The following is a 19,450-nucleotide window of genomic DNA, read 5'->3' on the forward strand; positions in this document are numbered from 1 at the left end:
TCGAAAAAACATGGGCTGTGACCAAAACCCTGCGTGCTAAAGGGTGAGCGCACGGGCTCCTGCTCTCCTTGGCTTCCACAGAGGCGGTAGCCAAGAGCTGCCAGGCAGCAGATGTAAGATTAACCTCTTAAACACTGCACAGGTCTGCTAGACCACAAAAAGCACTGGGTTTGACTCTTAGCACCACAGAAAACAGACCAAACCCTACCTTTCTTTCCCCAGCTCCTCTGGTGGGGCGGGGAGGGGGGGAGTAACAACTATTATGTCTGTAGTGGGGAAAAAATCTCTATCTGCTAAGCATGTTGATGAGGCAGGAGGGGCAGAAGTTCAAGGCCAACCTTTGCCATAGTGAGCTGGAGATTACCCAAACACCACACACACTATAAACTCAAATGTATATGCATATAGCCAACGGTACATGTGCACAGGTGTGTGTATTCAAGAATACACACACAAATACGTTGCTACTCACAAATAAGAACCGGGAAATAAAGAAATCTTGAAATTCTAATATGCAAGAGGCAGAGGCAGGTAGAGTTCTGTGAGTTTGAGACCACCTTAGTCTATATAAAGAGTTCTAGGTCAATCAGGGCTACATAGCAAGACCTGTTTCAGAGAGTGACAGAGAGAGAGAAATAAAAAAAAATGCAAAAAAGTCAAAAGTTTGGATATTGAAGTAAAAAAATTTCCCAGAAATAAACCCCAGAATTTGGGGTGGCATTAGATTTTGTAAGGGGACCATTAGAAGTGAAATGATGTCTTCAGAATTCTCACATGCACTTTCAGCCTTGTCTTTTATACCCAGAACAACTATCTAATCATGTGGGAGGACAGACTAGGGCAGTGCCAGGCATTTGTCCCCGAAAAATGATGTTCCTCGTACACCTTTCTCAGAGACCTGCTAAGGGATTTGCAAAACAAAAGGAAATAAAGAAGGATCCAGCTATTCCACTCCTTAACATTTACCCAAAGAACTCCGTGTCCTACCATGGGATACTTGCACATCCATGTTTCTGCTGCTCTATTTACTATAGTAACGAATATGGACTCACTTTAGATGTCCATCGACAGATAAATGTGCAATAAAAACATGGTATACATATGCAATATTCAACTATATAGAAAAATGAAATCTGCAGGGAAATGGATGGACTTGGAAAGCATAGTAAGGTGAAAGAAAAAAATGTTTGCTCTCCCTCATGCGCAAATCCTAACCTAAATTGTATACAAGAATATATGTAAACAGGGGTAAGCATGGATATAATATAAAATTTAGAAAGGAGACCAAGGGGGTAATAATAAGTGATGAGGAAAGATGGAATGCAGGGAAAAGGACATGAATCACGACAGAGGACCTACAGCTAATTTTTTTCTAGTTTCAATTTATTTATGTGTGTGTTGCATAAGTTAACAAAGACGAACACACGAAGCTGTGACTTGGGAACAGCTCTCCGAACTGTACAGAAGCTGGCTGGCAAGAAATAGAGGTGGGGACTACAGTTTGAGAAGTGTTTTTGAATCCTGCTGGGCTCAGTTTTCATTTGTGAGTCATTAGAATAAAGTCTTTTGATTTAAAAAAAAATATAAGGAAATAAATCAAAAGAGGTAAATGAAGAGTTAAAAAAGAGATCTAGCCCAAAAGAGAGCAAAGGAGATCTAACGATGATGGCAAAGGAAGTGCCTGTGCAGCCATCAGCACCAAGAAGGGGTGGGGATGAGGACCTCTAAAGCCATTGGTGGGAACAGTCACCATGTGCAAGGACAGGGCTTGGCTCCGAATTCATTATCCGGGGAAACCTAAACAAGAAAGACTCCAGTGAGAAGCGTGGGATGTAAGAGGTTAATCAGTGTTCTCAGCACAGCTGTCAGCAGTACTGTCAACTGTCAATACTCAGTCATGGAACAGGACACAGGGACGGCCGAGCTCTAGGGCATAATTCTGCGAAAGGGAAGCTGCGCTTGGGACAGGGTTGAGACTATTCAATTCCTTGATTTTCATGGGGGAAGTCAGTCAATAATATCTCGGCCCAAAAGCCGTGCACATAGCATGTTATTTGGAACTGTAAGGGCGAACAACAGGAGCAAGAGCGACCTGGCTGAGAGACATGGAGGTCCAGGGGACACTGACTGCTGATGTTCGTTGTGAGGTCATCAGGCAACTAGAACTTCTGGTATTAATGTACACAAAACGACTTGGCATAAAACCAAACCAAACTACATGTCTGTCTATCCACACACATGTATGTATATGCAGTTCCAATCGCTACTGATGATGTAAACAGCAGATCCTGGTGAGAAGGGTTTCGAACGCTCTGAGGAAGCCAGACATTGGACTCATGGTTTGCAGAGAAGGAGCCCTGCAAAAAGGACTTGACCTCCACCCTGAGTTGATGGGAAACACAGAGGAAGGAAAAATGGGCCAAAGACAGGACCTGGCCCTGGGCCATGAGCCCTTCCTCACACGTTGACTGGCTCAATATTGGTGGCTGGTTTTACCATTACTAATGGAAACTATTTCCCCTGGTCAGGAGCCACTCTTAGGAGCAGCCACGTGACTGCTGGGCGGGGGAGGACATAGTGGGGCTTGGCTTTGGAGAGCTTCCTGCCTTCCTACACATCACAACATTTTGAAGTAGCAGAGAGGTCCATTTTTCAAAAAGTCCATAATGCAGATTTTGTATTTCTCCACATTTTTGCTCTTTCTTTTCTTCTTTGAAGTGATTTTAGTGGTCAAACATTGCTGGGGAAAACAGCCACAGAAGTTCTACTTGAAAAAAGAAAGCCTGGATTGCAAATGCAATTCTGTGTTTTCAGTGCCTGATGGGCACCTCGCTCCCATTAGAGCGGCCCAGAGAGTTCTAGTTCGAGCAGCTTCATCTAAAGCACTAACAAAAGCCCCTGAGAGCAGGGGCGGTGACTCACACAGGACAGCTTCACTCACCAGCTCCTATCCTGCCAGGCCTCCATCAGCAGGGTGGATAGGAAATTGCCTTCAATCTTCAATCTTACTGAACACCATGGGGAGAGAGACCCAAAAGGATGTGGGGGGCACAAACAGGTCTGTACTGATGCTGTCACCAAGTTGTGGGTATCGGTGGAGGTCAGAGTATTCATCACCCCCACACCCACCCACCCTCACACACACACACTCACACACACACTCATACACACACACACACTCTATGGCCTGGGCTGCAGTCGTCTTGTGAGAATAATGAACTCCTTCCTGTACTCAGAAGTTTCACTTACTGCTCCTGCCTGTCTAGATGGCCTTTGTTCTCCCCCCCCCCCCCCCCCGCCCAACCTGGCTTCCCAGCAGTCTTCACTCACAGGCACCCCAGGCAAATACAGGCAAGAGACCTCGAATGCACATGCATAGTGAAGCGTGTGCACGACTGCGCGCTCAGCTGCAGCTCCATGTGTGACTGACAGCATGGATGGGCCTGGTTGACAAGAACCCGACCCCCTGCTGGGTTACGACAGCAAGGGGGTAAGCAAGCAAGTGGCTCAGAAGACTGAGCCAGCAGCAATGCCTTCCTGGAGCCAGTGGAGCCCAATTTCAAAACGCAGATGTCCCGTGCCCATTTTTACCTTCTAGGGGTTGATCCCATGACATCAGGGCCCATTTGCACAGCTGTATACGGTGGCAAGGGCAGAAACTGCTTGAAGACATCTCAGCTGGCTGAGTTCTGGGAGCACTAGACTGAGGGAAAGTACCGAGTAATGACAGTAATGTTGTGTACGCTGACCCAAAAAGGTCTCCAAGATACATTTCTAAGAGGCCAGCTCCATGGCAGGGCAGGCAGAAAACTTCAGCCTGTCTCCAGGGGCAGGGGGCCGGTGAATTGCCTTGGCACTGTGTCCTCTGGTCTGCTAGGACCTGTGCTACTCTCCCAAGAGGTTGAAACGGTCTTGGTGACAGCTTTCACATAACACTGTGAGACAGGGAACTGTCCAACGGACTTAGAACATAGAGGCCAGATCATCTACACTGGCAGGATGGGCCCTCCCTCTGCAAGTCAGCGACACCTGCCTTCTCCAAAGGAAATAACAAAGGACCCCGTGCGGAGCCCCCACCCCCACACCTCTGCTCCTGGAAAGTTCCTCAGTGGCAAAATGAGGAAGCTGATCTAAATCATCTTTAAATCTGGCTTCTGGTACAAAGACCCATGATTTTCATTTCATCCAATTTCCTTCCCATAAGAAGCACAGAACGCAACAGTTCTTGGTGTCTTCTCCGCAGCACACCGAACACTCTCAAGCCATCCACTCACAATGATTTTACACGGAAGCATCCTTTAAATATATTCAGAGCAGAGAATTTATTGAACATTGTATGGAGACAGCTCATATGAAAGTTTCTAACCCGGCAGGGCGACACAGAGCAGGTGAGAACTCGCTGTGCAGGGACACTGCAGAAATATGTCTCCTTCCCTCTGGGAAACGTAAAGTCAGCCATAAAACCATGGATTTATCACACATCAGATAACCAAAGTGCATGGCGAAGAAGTCCTTTTCTGCTTCGATTCTGTAAATGAGTTCCGCATCAGAACAGGAAATACAGCTTAAATGCATAGAGGAGAGATTATGAAAACAACGGCATTCTAAAATGTCTCTTGACATACTCAGTCCCTAAAATGTTGACATACACCAAGGTCGGAGTGAACACAGTCATGGGCTGCAGAGATCTTTGCGATGAGAAAGGATGTTAGGCCGGATGGGAATGGCATGCATCGCTGAGACTGTTTCTCAGATGAGGAGGGGGCGGTGACAGGAACATTAGCTTGTGTTTGTTATAGGAAGTTCCAAATGCCAGCAGTTCATATATTTTATTAAAACAAAACAAACAAAACAGAACAACAAAAGGTACGTTAGCCACAAAAATAAGCCCGTTGCATTTTGCATTTTTCTACATAAGAGCGCAGATCACCACACGTAGGCCGCTTACCAGTGATACACATGCCAAATGACTCCTAGAGATTCCTTCCTCAGCACTTCATCCAGTGTGGAAAATAGAGAGAGCGCTTTAGAAACATCTGCCAGATGGGTCGTGAACAGAAGACAGTTTTGTGCACATGGTTTCAGCATCACAGACAATAAATTCTGACCTTTGAAGCCATCTCAGAGACTCAATGGGAAAAGGCTTTTTTTTTTCTTTTAGATAAATGGTGCACTAAAGGGCTAGCAGCTGAATTTAGTTTACTTCTAAAAAGCAAAGAAATGGGAATGCAGGCAGCCCGTCCATAAAGAAGATGGAGCCTTGTTGTGTTAAAGGGGGGAATGGCGAGTCGATGTGTGGAGCGTGCGTGCTAATTCATCGTCTTTGTAAGTCATGTAAGTTCTGCGTTCTTGTTAGCACGGAGCCTTAATGGGATTGTGTTAAAAGATCTGATTTGTCTCCCGTAGACGGTGCTTTCTGGAGGGAGGCGGAAAGTAACGTGTAATCTGTTTTATTTTGGCCAGACGTGGCTTTTGAGCATCAGGGAAACGGAACTGTGGCTGCAGCTCCACTGTGCAATGGCCCTGCCAGCTCCTGGGGCTCATCAGAATGCAGGCAGGAATGCAAGGCAGAGCATCCATCCTACACCCACATCCATTAGCGAGATGATTAAACCCGCATCAGCCCCTCGCTGCAATACAGCAACTGTAATAGGGCATTGTTACAGGATCAATGCTTCCCGGTTCAGAATAAACATCAGCATTTGTGCGGCGGCAGCCCCTGGTGCCCCACAGCTGTGCTTCTTCCCACTGACATCTTTTCATCAGTGTAACCCACACCGTGGCAACATTCCAAGGTGTCATAACTGCGAATATCTACGGCAAGTTGGATAATGGCTATGTTTTTGTTGCTAGTTTTCCTTCCTCTTCTGAAGAGTGAATGCACATATATTCTAATAAATTAATCCCATTAAGGAAAGAAAAAAAAACTAAGGAAATTATTACATTCATCGAAACCACCTTTCCTCCACCTTCCCCAGATCTCTTAATACCCAGATGTTGGTGTGTGCTGTGCCTCTAAGGTTGCTCACGTGTACCTCTGTAAGGGGAATAAATGAACTAGGCTGACAACTACCAGCGTGCTGCTGTGGAAATGGCTCTTACCCCCTTCCTTAGGGGTCTGGTTCCCTCAGGCACCCCAAATAGTCAATACTCCCGGTGGCTGATCCTCAAGTTCTGAGCATGCAGTGGCCATCAGGGGGCTGGGAGCCGGGCAGCGGGGCAGCGATGCACCCGACGCTCCTGTGACAGTCGCCTGTCACCGGCTCATGTATTTCTCCACAGGTTCCGAGAGAGCCCAGACACGATCTCAGCTGCTTTCAAACCTCAATAGGCCACTTCTATAATGCCAATTTTAATGAACTTCTCTCATTCACATTTAATTTACAAGTTATAAGGAGCCTCCAAGATAAAGCAACCTTACCTCACCGAGACACAGTGGTAATTTTCTTTCTAAAGCTCCCAGTTATTCCCCAGGCACATGGGCAGTGAGAGAAGTGGAAACAGCCACATGTATCCAAAATGTGGGATGTGCTCGGGCCATGCCAGAGCCCTGGCTCTCCCAGCTCAGCCTGGAAACACTGGCTGGGTCAAAGAGGCAGACAAGACAGTGCTGGTGAGCTGAGGTACCGGGCAGCAAATACCTCTCTCCTCCTTGAACCCTCCCTAATCCCCAGATCTCCAGCAAGCAGTGTCTTAGCAAGTACACGCAGGCTGCACATGCAGGCTGCACACGCAGGCTGCACATGTAGGCTGCACACGCAGCCTGGGACTCATTTAGCTCTAAACCAAAAGGTTGCCCAGCTTAATGCACTGAGCTTTCACATCCCTGAGTGTAGGACAGAGCCTGGCATGAGGTTCTGTGGAGGTGCTCTACAGCCAGCATGGCGTTCACAAAGGTTCCTATCACAGGAGGCTCCATCTGGGGAAGGGAAAGGCCTTCTCCACATCCAATCAGGCCAAGGAACCCTGAGGGAGCCGGTGGGCCATGATCTCAGCGCTGCCCTTTGCGTTCTCAGAGAGTGATGGCAGGGCCTCGTTGTGCTGCAAACGGCACCCATCCATCTACACAATTGCATTTCTGGTTGGCTCTGAAAAGCATTCCCTCAGTAACATCAAACATGGCCAAGTGTAATTAGGATGAGGTTGGTGCCTTACAGTTACTTGCAAAGTTTTACTCGTCCCTTCCGTCACAGTGGACAGGCTCCAAAGGAGACATGGCTATCACTGCAAGCAAAGGAACACTGGCCTCTTATACTGAAGGTCTGGGAAGCAGAATGTCACTCCGGTATACAGAATGACCTAAGTCATAGAACCAGCTCTCTCTGTGTTCCGGTCTCTCCCTTACAAGGATTTTGCAAACCGTAACCAGAAATCTGCACTTGGGCCAGTTATTCTGAGGAACTGAAAATGCCAAATGACACTGCATTTTGGCATGGACTCTGAGTTTGAAAACACCAAGATTTGTGTGCAAAAAATAAGAGGCACCATTTGGGAACTGTCAAGCTACTACACACAGCACATATGCTACACACAAACATACACGTGCACATGTAATTTGAAAACAGGGTTTGTTTTCAAATTAATCTGAAGGGCCACTTAGCTCGGAGCTCTCACTGCGTTCGGTTCTGTCTGACTCAACACAGCCTGCAGGCTGAGCACTGCTATCTTCACACGGCAATGCTGTTCCTAGGATTTGTTTGAAAGCAGTTCGGTTTTCACGGCTCACTGGAGGTTCTTCATTCCCCTTGCTGTGTTATGTAGGTATAAGCCGTCTCTCTAGGCATAAACTGTCCACTGGTAAAAATCAATTTTGATTTTATCAGTATTTATTACTGCTGGTGCCAGAGAGGGAAAACATGCAAAGTAGGAGGAGAAAAAAATGAAAGCCAGAGCCTCACCCCGACAGATAATAGTGCCTGCTGTCTTGAAGAGGTGCTCTGTATCATTCCAAGCTGAAATTATCAACTTAGAAATTCAATCAATAGTAATTGATGGGACTCTGCTACTGAGTCCCTCTGTGAGCACTGTGACTGGTGTTCCCAAAGCCAGGACACCCACCAGGGAGAGGCCGTGGGCCCACCAGGCCTGCCCAGGCTTCACAACTGCCATCCACAGGGTCTCAGCTTTACACCGTCCAAAACATCTGACTCTGCTCTCTGGAGAGAGAGAGAGAGAGAGAGCCATGTTCACCTCCTTTTTGCCTTACTCAATTTTGTTTTTCTCTGAAAATTTCAAAAAAGACACCCCAAATGTGCACGCCTCTCTTCAGGGCTCCAAATGTAAAAGCACTCTCCCATCAGACACCTCTCTCTTCCAGCACATTCTTTACTGATGGGTTGATCTGGAGAATTACCGTGCTGCCTAGCTACCTCCCTGGAGTTTCCATCCTCTCCTCAGTCAGGCCCCACGAACTACCATGCCCAGACAGTCCTCGTCTCTCCAAGGAAAGGCTTCCAAGGGCTGCAGAAGGGACGGACATCTATGCATCTTGAGACTTGTTGCCGCTCCTGCAGCAAGAGTGCCCACAATCTCCGGCCAGCTAAAGACACTCCCACAGCACGCAAACAATCACTTTCCAAGGCCCCACCATGGCAGCTTCCAGACACGCTTTAATCTCGACATCTGGCTGTGCCTCTGAAGATTTTTTTCTAGCACACATGGCCGTCCTGTAAGAACACTTGCAAACCTAAGCTCTGGTGTCACAGAGCTAGATGACCCCATCAGGTACTGGTGGAGGCCCTGAGTTACTCTGCTCTCAAAGCCAGGAAGGGCCAGAAGCTGTCAAAGGATTACTAGCAGCAATTCGACTGACAAACCTCAGTCTACCATGGAAAAACGGGGGCAGGCCAGACCTCTCGGTTCAACCCTCCCTTTCTCAGGTACACGGAAATGCACTGGTGAATGGGACGATCAGGGCTCCTGAGCATTTCCTGAGAACACCTGGGGTCACTCAGAGAGAAGAAGCCACATACTCCAGCCACCCAGACCCCATCTCACCATCTCAAAGCACCAGCTGGGCCAGTCATGTACAGCAGCAGTGTGGCTTGGGGGATCCAGGCCAGTCTTCCTTTAGATGGCCTTGTCCTGTCAGACCCAAGCCTGTCACTGAAGGGGCCAAGGTCACAGAAGAGAAAGGACAGCGGGCCTGAGACAGCAGGAGTTTTATTTTCTGTACTGTTAGCAAAAGCCAACTAAAAATATAATAATAAAATAATAGTGTGTGTGTATATGTGTGTGTGTATGTACACAGATGTGTGTATAGTCAAATCATTAAACATGTGCTTCCCACTGATAGAGCTCATTTTAAAATCAACCTTCCATGGCACGCTAATGATGATTAATAATAATAATCCCACACACAGCAAATGTGACAAAATGACAAAAGAACTCTTAATTTGGGACTTTATTTTAATTTCTTCTTTTAAGATGCTACATAGTTGAGCAGAACTGGATTGGTCTTTTAGGGCATGAAATTAATTCGCAGTCCAGACTCTTCATTACCAGCAGATGGATTTGCTGAGGCGCTCTCCTCCCCACCTCCATGCCCCGCACCCTCGGGCAGCCTGACTTATTCATCCTGAGACGGGCAGGTCAGACCTGGCCTATGTTCTAGAAGGATGAGCCATAGCGGAGAGTGAGGGGAGAACAATCTAGAAGACTGGGTAACCCAGAGCTGACTGTCACTACAAAGAGTGTCCCTCTTCGGGACAGTTGTTACTGATCCACAACAAAACAGTTCCTGGCAGCTGTCTCCTGACTCAGACTCTCCCCATCCCTTGGACCTCCAGAGACGGGGAACCACGGTGCCACCAGCGGCAACGCCCTCACTGGTATGGTACTCCATGGTACTCCCAGCACAGGTGAGGTGCAGGCCACAGCACTGCCTGCACTCGGCGAGAGCAGAGTGGAACACACGAGATGGAACACACTGAGTAAGCCAGATGTGCAGCACACATCTCTGGTAACAGCTCAGTGTCACTACATGAACCAACAGACTGAGTTTGGTCCCTTTAAGAGAGCAGAACACAGAGACTCGTGTCTCTCACTCATGACCTACAAGTACACAAGATGTGGCCACCATGCAAGGTGTTTTGGCTTCTGTAGCTCTGCATGCCCGAGGAGCCGATGACTTGCACAGAACAGCAGGCCTGGGGAAGCCACCTGGGTGAGACTAGGCAGCACAAGGTGGCTGTGGAAGGGACAGCACACCCCACCTCACAGGACTCCTGCTCCCACAGGCCCGCCCCAACATGTGAGAAAGAGCTTCTGCTTTAAGAGAGGTGACTAGGAACATGTGCCAAGGCCTAACCGAGTTTAATGTGACAGCTACAATAAGCCACTGTGGAAATCACGGCGTCCCTCAATAACAGACCATTCTTCCCCCGTCCACTTACTATACATTTTTAACTTCCTAAAAGATCATTATATTATGCTATATTTGTGTGTGCATTTGTGTGTGCATGGGGAGGGGTATTTAAAGGCAAGACCTGTGAGATGTCATCATACATTAATTTCTTTTTACGCATGGTTATGATAAATTTAGATCCCATGATGCGGTAGATCCATCAATCCAATCTGCCCTCCTTCGCATGCGGCCTCTACAAGGCAATCTTCCCTATAATGACGCCAACAATGAAGAACAAGACCACCAGAGCCAGCAGCCGGGCGCTGAGGCCATCCTCCTTGCCGGGGGCAGCCAGAGCTGCCATGGGGCTGTTGCTCTGCAGCACCTTCCTCACCCGAAGCCCGTCTTCTTCCTAGGGGGATAAGTGCACATTTCAAAAGCAGATCATGGCTTGGCAGACATGATCCAGCCACAACTCAAAGGCACACGGAAACCTACAGAGAAGCCGCTGCCAGGCCCCTCAGTGTTCCTCCTACCAGAGCCGCTGGATCTCTCCTAACACCAAGTTGGAGTGCACCCTCAGCTTCCCGTGAACTACAAGAAAAGCTCTTGGTGGGGGCTGGGGTAGCAGCACAGGCTCTTTGGCCAGGTTTTGGCCTCTTCTCTGCCTACCTCCAGATCTGACCTCTGTCCTGTCCTGAACCTACAAGTTTGTCCAATCAACTCATCTCTGCCTGAAATTCCAAGTACTTCCCAAGACACAAACCACAGCCAACTATTCAGTGGGAACCTGCATAAGCCTGGTGATAGACCTAGGTAGACTGCTGAATCTAATAGTCCTTTGAATTTGAAACACATACTATGTGCGACCGCTGCCACAGTTGGTGAAAAGAAAACCTTCATTTGCCCAGCACAAATATGGCTTCTCTCGCTTCCAAAGAGAGTCACCAGGCCACACCCACCACACCCCCAGGTTAGGTAAGGAAAGATGTGTATCTGATTTCTACCCCTCGCCTGAAGGATCTGCAGGTTCCTCCAGTCCCCTCCCCAAGCCCCACTACTGCGCGCAGTGTCAGGCTGCTCCATTCTGAGGCCTCACAGAGCTGACACTCTCCACCCTTTTCCTCAGCTTCCTTCTTACCTGCCAAGGACCAAGGGCAGTCTTCCCATGATCTGCCGCTCTCTATGGTCCGACTAAGGACATGGGCTGTGACCATCACTGTCTCATCTCTCCCTCAGCCCCACTAACAGGGAGATCCCCAGGGCAGCCTGCTCATAGCTGAGCCTGCAAGGCCTGGCACACAGATCTCACTAAACAAGAAGCCATGTGTGGCAGGATAAAGCATCCCCCGTCAAGATGGCTCTGGTATTTATTTTAGAGATACTGTGCTCACGGGCAAGGCCAGCGCCACAGCACAGTGATGGATGAGCTGCAGCGTTCGATTAACTTTACAAAAAATGGGCACAGCAAAACCCAGCATTTATTTTATTGGGTTTACATTGAAGCTAACCCAACCTATAGATCACCGTAAATGGTGCAGAACTCTATTTCTGAGGAGAGTCGCACTCAAAGAGAAGCTTCTGCAAAGGAAGACGCTGAGGCCACTTCTACACTGCCATCCTCCGACATCTGCCTCAGAGCCAGGATGCAGGGGAGTCGGCTTACGAGTGCGTTATGTGCATCTGCCGCCACAGCCGGCAAAGAGGGGAAACCTATTACATGCTTGGCTGGCATCATCAAGATTAAGAACAAATAGGCCTCAAAGTTTAAGCTGTAACAAAAGCTCCTATAATCAGATGTTCAGGTCTATCCACATCCAAGACAGACAGATCCACAGGGTTTGAGCCACAAGTCAGTCATAGAGACGGTCAACAAACAGGCCTGAGAAATGGGCCTGGAGTGGACAAGACTATGAAAACCGCGTGGGCAGCAAAATGAGCTGCTAGGCCGAGCCTGCTCTGGCCTCCCCAATGCCTAGGCAGGGGCCCCAAGCTGCAGCCTTGGTTTCTCCTTTGTGCCTCCACCTCCCTACTGGGCCAGTACTGTGCTTTCTTCTCAGCACAAGAGCAGCCTAAGAAGCTCCCACTGCCGGGTGCACTTAAGACTTCCTAAGACTCCTGTGCCTACATCAGAACAGGACAGGACAAGCAGGAGATGGCCTCCAAGTAAGGTCACCTGAGGGACAGGCTGCTGCAGGGCCAGACAGACCAATGGGAGCGGGGCTGGGTTTGGTTCCTCAAGTGAACAACCTTTTAGCAGGTGTGGTTCAAACACCCTTTCAGGAACCCCCTGGGGAGAGAAAGCAAGCACCACTTACCCACAATGGCAGCAAGGGCCTTACCTTGAGTTGTCGGCCCTCCTCCCGCAGCCTCTGCACCTCCCCCTGCAACCGCCTGCACTCCTCCATCACCTTCTTCACTTCAGTGTCATCAAGGGACGACGGCAGGGACTTAGCAGCCGCCGGTGCTTCTGTCTTGGATGCACTTGTAGGTATGATTTTATTTATTTCTACATCATGCTGTTCAGAAATAAATGAAAGCCCAAGGGTCACCAACTATGTAAGAAAGGATTTTATGCAAAGCAGTTCTCAGTACACAGTACATGAGGTAGGGTTCCATCCACACGGTAAAATGTCACATTTATTTTTTAAATGCATCACTTTATCTAACATCTTGATAATCTAAAGCTACCAGGCCCTAGAAATTATGAATAAGGGCAAATAATGAAGTTGGGCTGAGGCTAATACTTCAAGGAGGAGAAAAAGGGCTGTGCATATTGCACTATCAAATTCCTGCCATGCAAAAATTAGCATACTGCAATTGTGCAAGCTCAGGAATTATCAGCTGCAAATTACCTCTGCAGGAGAGCTGAGCCTCCCAGGCCTCTGGGGGTGGGGGTGGGGGTGGAGGTGGGATGGGGGGGGATCCATAGAGTGCTACACAAAGACCACCTGGGATGAGGACCAGCCAGTTCTGAGTCAGCCATGCCTCTGTCTGGGGAGGTCACATGCTCCTGTGTACCCCTGCATAAAACAGGTCATGATACCCTCTTGGAGGATGAGCCGGCCAGTGGAAGCAGGGCTAGGAGGACTCAGAATGGTAGCCTGGGGGTCTCTATAGCAATCTGAAATCAGGCATCTAGCTCCAACTCCCTTCACTTCCCACAGAAGGGAGAGCCCAGGCCTGAGCCCCACTTATCATGGGGCTGGGGTCAGCATCCTCATCTCCCTGCTTCTGAGTTAACTTTCCCGGAACAGGATGCTGTTCTTTCTCCACTCAAAGGATCAGGGTGACAGTAGCTGATGGCAGAGCAGAAGAAAACAGGCAGTGCTGACCAATCACAGCAGAGCACTTCCCCTTCCCAGCTCCTCCATCACTGGCAGGGGTCTGCAAACCATGCAAGGCTTTTACTTTTTAAAAACAATTTTAACTTCTCTGGCCGGTTTGAAGGAAGTGCACATCAGTATTTAAGATGCTACCTTCTGTCTTCTACTGTTCCAGTGAGGGTCCAGATGAAATCAGCACAGGGAGAGACAGGGCAGACAGGGAAGTATGGGACACAGGGTCTCACAATGGGGCAGTGGGCACACAACAACCACGATGAAAACGTGGGGGTACTGCTAGTGCCTAAGAAGTGGGTGCTCAATGCTGGATATCCCACAGAGCACAGGATGCAAAAGCCACCAGCACTGAAGCCAAGAGAATCTCATCTCAGGGCCGATCTGGCACTGAAGTAGTCAGTGGGGAACAGAAGCCAAGGGAGCGCACTGACAAGGACACTCGGTGACTTTACCACCTGTCTAAGCACCATGAGAAAGAGCAAATTATTCCATGTTGGTCTTCCTACTTTGCCAAGCAAAGGCTCCCTAGAACTTATGACCTCAGGAGCCAACAGGTTGCTCTTAGGTGGCCGTTCTCCACAAGTCTTTCCCAAGGCTGACCGTATAACACAGTCGATCTGTTGACTTCAGTTTACTTTTTCCTTCATACGTTAGAGGAAGGAAAATAATTTGCCAGCTCGGATCTCTGTTTCACAGACGATGGCATGCACAGAAGCACCAGCTTGCAACATTCGATTACTGGGAACTAGAGACGTACTTACTGGTTTAGCGTTTTCTGCTGGCAATTCAAACACACATCTAAGTTTTGAATCCATAAGGTCTTCCGGTTTTGCCTCCTTCCACTAAAACAATTTAAATTTAATAATCAGGGTATTATCAAGCTGCTGGAAGAATAATTCTCCTCCTATAACTGACAATTTCAGAAAATACTCTTAATGAGAAAGCCCTGATGTATATCAAATAAAGAACTTAAGTCTGCTGAGATTTCAATATTTTTAACATGACAAGATTAAATGCACTAGCTCTCCTGAATATTTATCACACTTTGCAAACCCTGCAGGCTCGCTGCTCCTTAGAGCCTGCCCAAGCTTGCCCATTGCTACTTCACAGACAGCACAAACCTGGGAAGTGCCCATCCTCCCCAAAGGCAACCAAGCTCTCCTTAAGGAACTGGAATCTACATGGCAGGGCATACACTCCCTAGAGAGCTGCAGGGTGAGGGTTCAGCCGACCCTGCCAACCACCAGTGGGGCACATCCACCACAGAGCCATTTCACCACTGTGGCTGCATCAGAATGGCCCTGCCCAAGTGACCCCACCCACCAGTGAAGCATATGCCCCTCACTAATATCTCCTTTCAGATGTGGAGGAAGGGTTAAGAAGGACAGGTCAGTAAAGCAGCAAGGTGACAGCCGAGAAGAGAGGCACCCACCCTCACCCTCCCAACCACACAGCAGTTAGGCAATCGCTCTGTCTGGCACCAGAGCGCAGCCACCCTAACTATGGCAGAAGCAGCCAACAGGACAACACACTGACACTCACAGGACACCTGAGAGCACCGAGCACACAGGAAGACACCAACATACAAAGGTTGCTCTGTGCATATGTATGCCCATGTGTGAGGCAGAGGGGATCATGCAAGGGCCAGCTCTGGGTTCTTAATGCTGGTGATAACAGGATGCTCAAGTAGTCTCCAAGAACTGCCTACAAACTACAGGGCAGACAGATTCCACAGCACCTGCGCCAACTCATCCAGCTGCACCAAGAGCCAGAGAGCCAGCAAGCAGTGGCATCACCTAAGTACAGCCATTCTTGTCCCCAAATTTGAATCTGAATTTAATGATGATGATCTGAGATTTAAGACTCTCCCTCCAAGCTGAATGACCTGAACCCTAAGGTCCTCTGCTGAAATATTCAATGGGCACTCTGAGTGCTCAGAGAGCACTGGAGGGGAGTTCCCCTCTTTAGACTATCAACAACCCCAGCTCACTGTCCACTGCGCACAGCACTACACCAGAAAAGAACGCCTGTGCTCTACAGGGCTCCTCCCTCTACAGGCAGCTAGCACAGACAGTACATGGAAGCAAAGGTGATTAGGTACGGCTCTGCCTGCTGTGGGAGAACTGGCAGTCACCTCCATCCATTCAGCCTCCACTCAGGAGGGGAAGCCCACAGCGTCCTACAAAATATGCTGCCCAAACACTTCAAACAGTTATAAAAACAACCCACTGACAAATAGAAGGCCCCTTTGTCAACCTGCAGTGCCTGGCCCCTAGTTACTCAGGTGACAAGTCAGACATGGGCACATTCTCCTCAAAATCCTGTATTTTTATTCCCAATTCACAGGTGGCTAAAACCTCAAGAAGAATCAAGAAAACCTGTCCAAGACAGACCAAAGCATTAGTAGAGGCAGGGCTCCACTAGGGATCAAGACAGCCAAGCCCCCGCCCTTTCAGCTACACCACAGTGGAAGCCAGACCAAAAGCACAGCCTGCAGACGTCCACCTTCCGTGCCTGTCATGTGCTCCCTTCATCACACAGACTAACACAACACAAGGCAGGAAATGAAAGGGCAGAGAAATGTCTCCAGGGTCAGTCTTATGACAAGGTCTCATTCCAGCTCAATACTTGACTTAACCTTCCCTTTCTGCCCCCAAGGTAGGCACCAATGAAGGCAGCTAGTTCTGCTTTCCCAAGCCCAAAGTGAAGGCTATGTGGTTGACACGGGCAAGAGACAAGCTTGACACAGAACATCCCTGCCACCCTCGCCGTCTCTGGGTTAGCCAAATCCTGAGGACCACCTTTGGGAGAATTGACATCCTAATCTCTCTTCTTCCAGAAAAGTGAATACTATAAAATACTGTTTATTTATAAAAAAACAAAGGCATCCAAAATTAGAGGCATTGTTAAACATGTACTCCTGTGGGGGAAGAAGGGATGAAAAGGAAGGCAATTAGAGAACATGGTGTGGAGCAGGCTATGGGTATGGAGCAGGCTGTGGTGTGAAGCAGACTGTGGGTGTGGAGCAGGCTGTGGTGTGAAGCAGACTGTGGGTATGAAGCAGGCTGTGGTATGGAGCAGGCTCTGGATGTGGAGCAGGCTGTGGGTATGGAGCAGGCTGTGGGTGTGAAGCAGGCTGGGGGTATAAAGCAGGCTGTGGTATAGAGCAGGTTGTGGTGTGAAGCAGGCTGTGGTATGAATCAGGCTGTGGTGTGAAGCAGACTGTAGTGTGAAGCAGGTTGTAGGTGTGGAGCAGGCTGTGGTGTAAAACAGGCTGTGGGTGTGGAGCTGGCTGTGGTTGTGGAGCAGGCTGTGGGTGTGAAGCCGGCTGTGGGTGTAAAGCCGGCTGTGGAATAGAGCAGGCTGTGGCGTGGAGCAGGCTGTGGTGTGAAGCAGGCTGTGGTGTGAAGCAGACTGTGGAATAGAGCAGGCTGTGGTATGAAGCAGGCTGTGGGTGTGAAGCAGACTGTGGAATGGAGCAGGCTGTGGTGTGAAGCAGGCTGTGGGTGTGGAGCAGACTGTGGTGGCTGTGGTGTGAAGCAGGCTCTGGGTGTGAAGCAGGCTGTGATGTGGAGCAGGCTCTGGGTGTGGAGCAGGCTGTGGATATGGAGCAGGCTGTGGTGTGGAGCAGGCTGTGGGTGTGAAGCAGGCTATAGAATAGAGCAGGCTGTGGTGTGAAGTAGGCTGTGGGTGTGGAGCAAGCTGTGGTATGGAGCAAGCTGTGGGTATGGAGCAAACTGTGGTGTGGAGCAGGCTGTGGGTGTGAAGCAGGCTGTGGGTATGGAGCAGGCTGTGGGTGTGAAGAAGGCTGTGGAATAGAGCAGGCTGTGGTGTGAAGCGGCTGTGAGTGTGGAGCAGGCTGTGGGTGTGAAGCAGGCTGTGGTGTGGAGCAGGCTATGAAATGGAGCAGGCTGTGGTGTGAAGCAGGCTGTGGGTGTGGAGCAGACTGTGGTGGCTGTGGTGTGAAGCAGGCTCTGGGGGTGAAGCAGGCTGTGGGTATGGAGCAGGCTGTGGGTGGAGCAGGCTGTGGGTGTGAAGCAGGCTATGTAATAGAGCAGACAGGCTGTGGTGTGAAGCAGGCTGTGGGTGTGAAGCAGCTGTGGTGTGAAGCAGGCTGTTGGTGTGGAGCAGGCTGTGGTTGTGAAGCAAGCTGTGGTGTGAAGCAGGCTGTGGTGTGGAGCAGGCTGTGGTGTGAATTAGGCTGTGGGTATGGAGCAGGCTGTGGTGTGAATCAGGCTGTGGTGTGGAGCAGGCTGTGGGTGTGAAGCAGGCGATGTAATAGAGCAGACAGGCTGTGGTGTGAAGCAGGCTGTGGGTGTGAAACAGGCTGTGGTGTGAAGCAGGCTGTTGGTGTGGATCAGGCTGTGGTGTGAAGCAGGCTGTTGGTGTGGATCAGGCTGTGGTGTGAAGCAGGCTGTGGTGTGAAGCAGGCTGTGGTTGCAGCTCAGAGACAGAGCAGCTGCTTAGTGAGCTCAAGATCAGAGTTCAATCCTCAGCAAAGACCCCGAAGAACTGTGTGGACCAGAAAACAAGCAAAAAGAACAAAGCAATGCAGAGGAATGTCAGTGGGAAGGAGGCTAAACGTTTAGTATTCAACACAAGTACATCCTTCTGGGTTTGAGGGGCTGGAGACAGGTCAGAAACATCCTAGCAACGGGGAAGCACTCCCCTGCGGTGCAGGAGAGAGGGAGGAAGGGTCCATGGGAGCAGAGAATTGCAGCAAGTTCAGTTCATCGAGTCAGAAAAGAACAGCCATGGAAATGTTAAAGCTACTCGTCAAAGTTGGGGAAGCCATCCAGGGACCAGAGTGCACACCTCCCTAGCAGCACACTCCCCGTCCAGAGTGGAAAGGCATGCACCCGCCACGTCTGCCTAGCAGACTGCAGAAGAGAAGAAGCTTTCGTACTTACTACTGCCTCCATATCAGAAGTGTCAGGTGGCGCGAACATAGACTGAACCATAAACTTGTGTTTACTTTTCTCATTGGGATCATAATCGAAAGGCTGTAACATCACTGGGAAAGAAAATATTTCATTAGGAGAGTCAGAACGTGGTCACCTGAGTCATTGTCATGCTAATACAATGAGGAGTAGAGCTACTTCCCAGTTCTCCCATCTGGACCCTGAGGAAGGACATGAGCCAGCAGGGATGGACAGCCTTCCCCCAATTCTGCAGGTCAGCAGCTAAGGCCAGAGAAGCTGGGGACTGCCACAGCCTGACAGCAGGTCCCAGCTGAACTCGGGCTCTGCTAGGACTTGGGTGCCAGAGCCCTGCTAACCGTGCCCAGGAATTCCCACAAAGCCACCCTACCCTCACTGAGCCCTTACTGAAGACATGAAATGGGAGAAACACCAAAGGCCTATTTTTCTTAGGAAAACATTGCCAAATGATCTTCTTGAGAAGGAAAACAGAATAACTCAGCACCATTTGGGACGGCTTCCGCTGCTCTACACCCCATTTCACACGCAGCTCATCAAGGTAAGGCTTGAAATATGATTTTGCCAATAGAATTCTGGAGACGGCTTACAAGCTGGATTTCCCACAGCAGGAAAAAACAATTCCAGCTCCTGCTCCATCCCAGAGCCAGAACTGAGAGAAAACTCACCAAAGGACCCTGTTGACCAGACGCTCTGCTATACTGAGTCTTCTATTCTGATTTGCTTCCTTGGAGCTATTTCCCAGATGACCCAGACCAAACCTTGTTACCAGAGGGCTGACCTGCAACATGCTCTTTGCAGTACAGCTTTAATAAGCCTCACACCCA

At 49.3% G+C, this 19,450-nt stretch overlaps 1 protein-coding gene across 1 annotated transcript in view; it reads right to left on the minus strand.

The window, feature by feature from the left end:
* Nucleotides 1-9,146: 9,146 nt before the first annotated feature.
* Vapb (VAMP associated protein B and C) overlaps nucleotides 9,147-19,450 on the minus strand; it is a 41,536-nt gene continuing 31,232 nt past the window's right edge. The window contains exons 3-6 of the mRNA XM_057780471.1: nucleotides 18,597-18,700; nucleotides 14,448-14,528; nucleotides 12,688-12,864; nucleotides 9,147-10,757 (exon numbers count right to left, since the gene is read on the minus strand). Of these exons, the coding sequence (XP_057636454.1) occupies nucleotides 10,599-10,757; nucleotides 12,688-12,864; nucleotides 14,448-14,528; nucleotides 18,597-18,700 (521 nt within the window). The 3' untranslated portion in view covers nucleotides 9,147-10,598. The remainder of the gene's footprint in view (nucleotides 10,758-12,687; nucleotides 12,865-14,447; nucleotides 14,529-18,596; nucleotides 18,701-19,450) is intronic.

Source organism: Chionomys nivalis, chromosome 9, assembly GCF_950005125.1.
Source record: "Chionomys nivalis chromosome 9, mChiNiv1.1, whole genome shotgun sequence".
Taxonomy (NCBI): Eukaryota; Metazoa; Chordata; class Mammalia; order Rodentia; family Cricetidae; genus Chionomys; species Chionomys nivalis.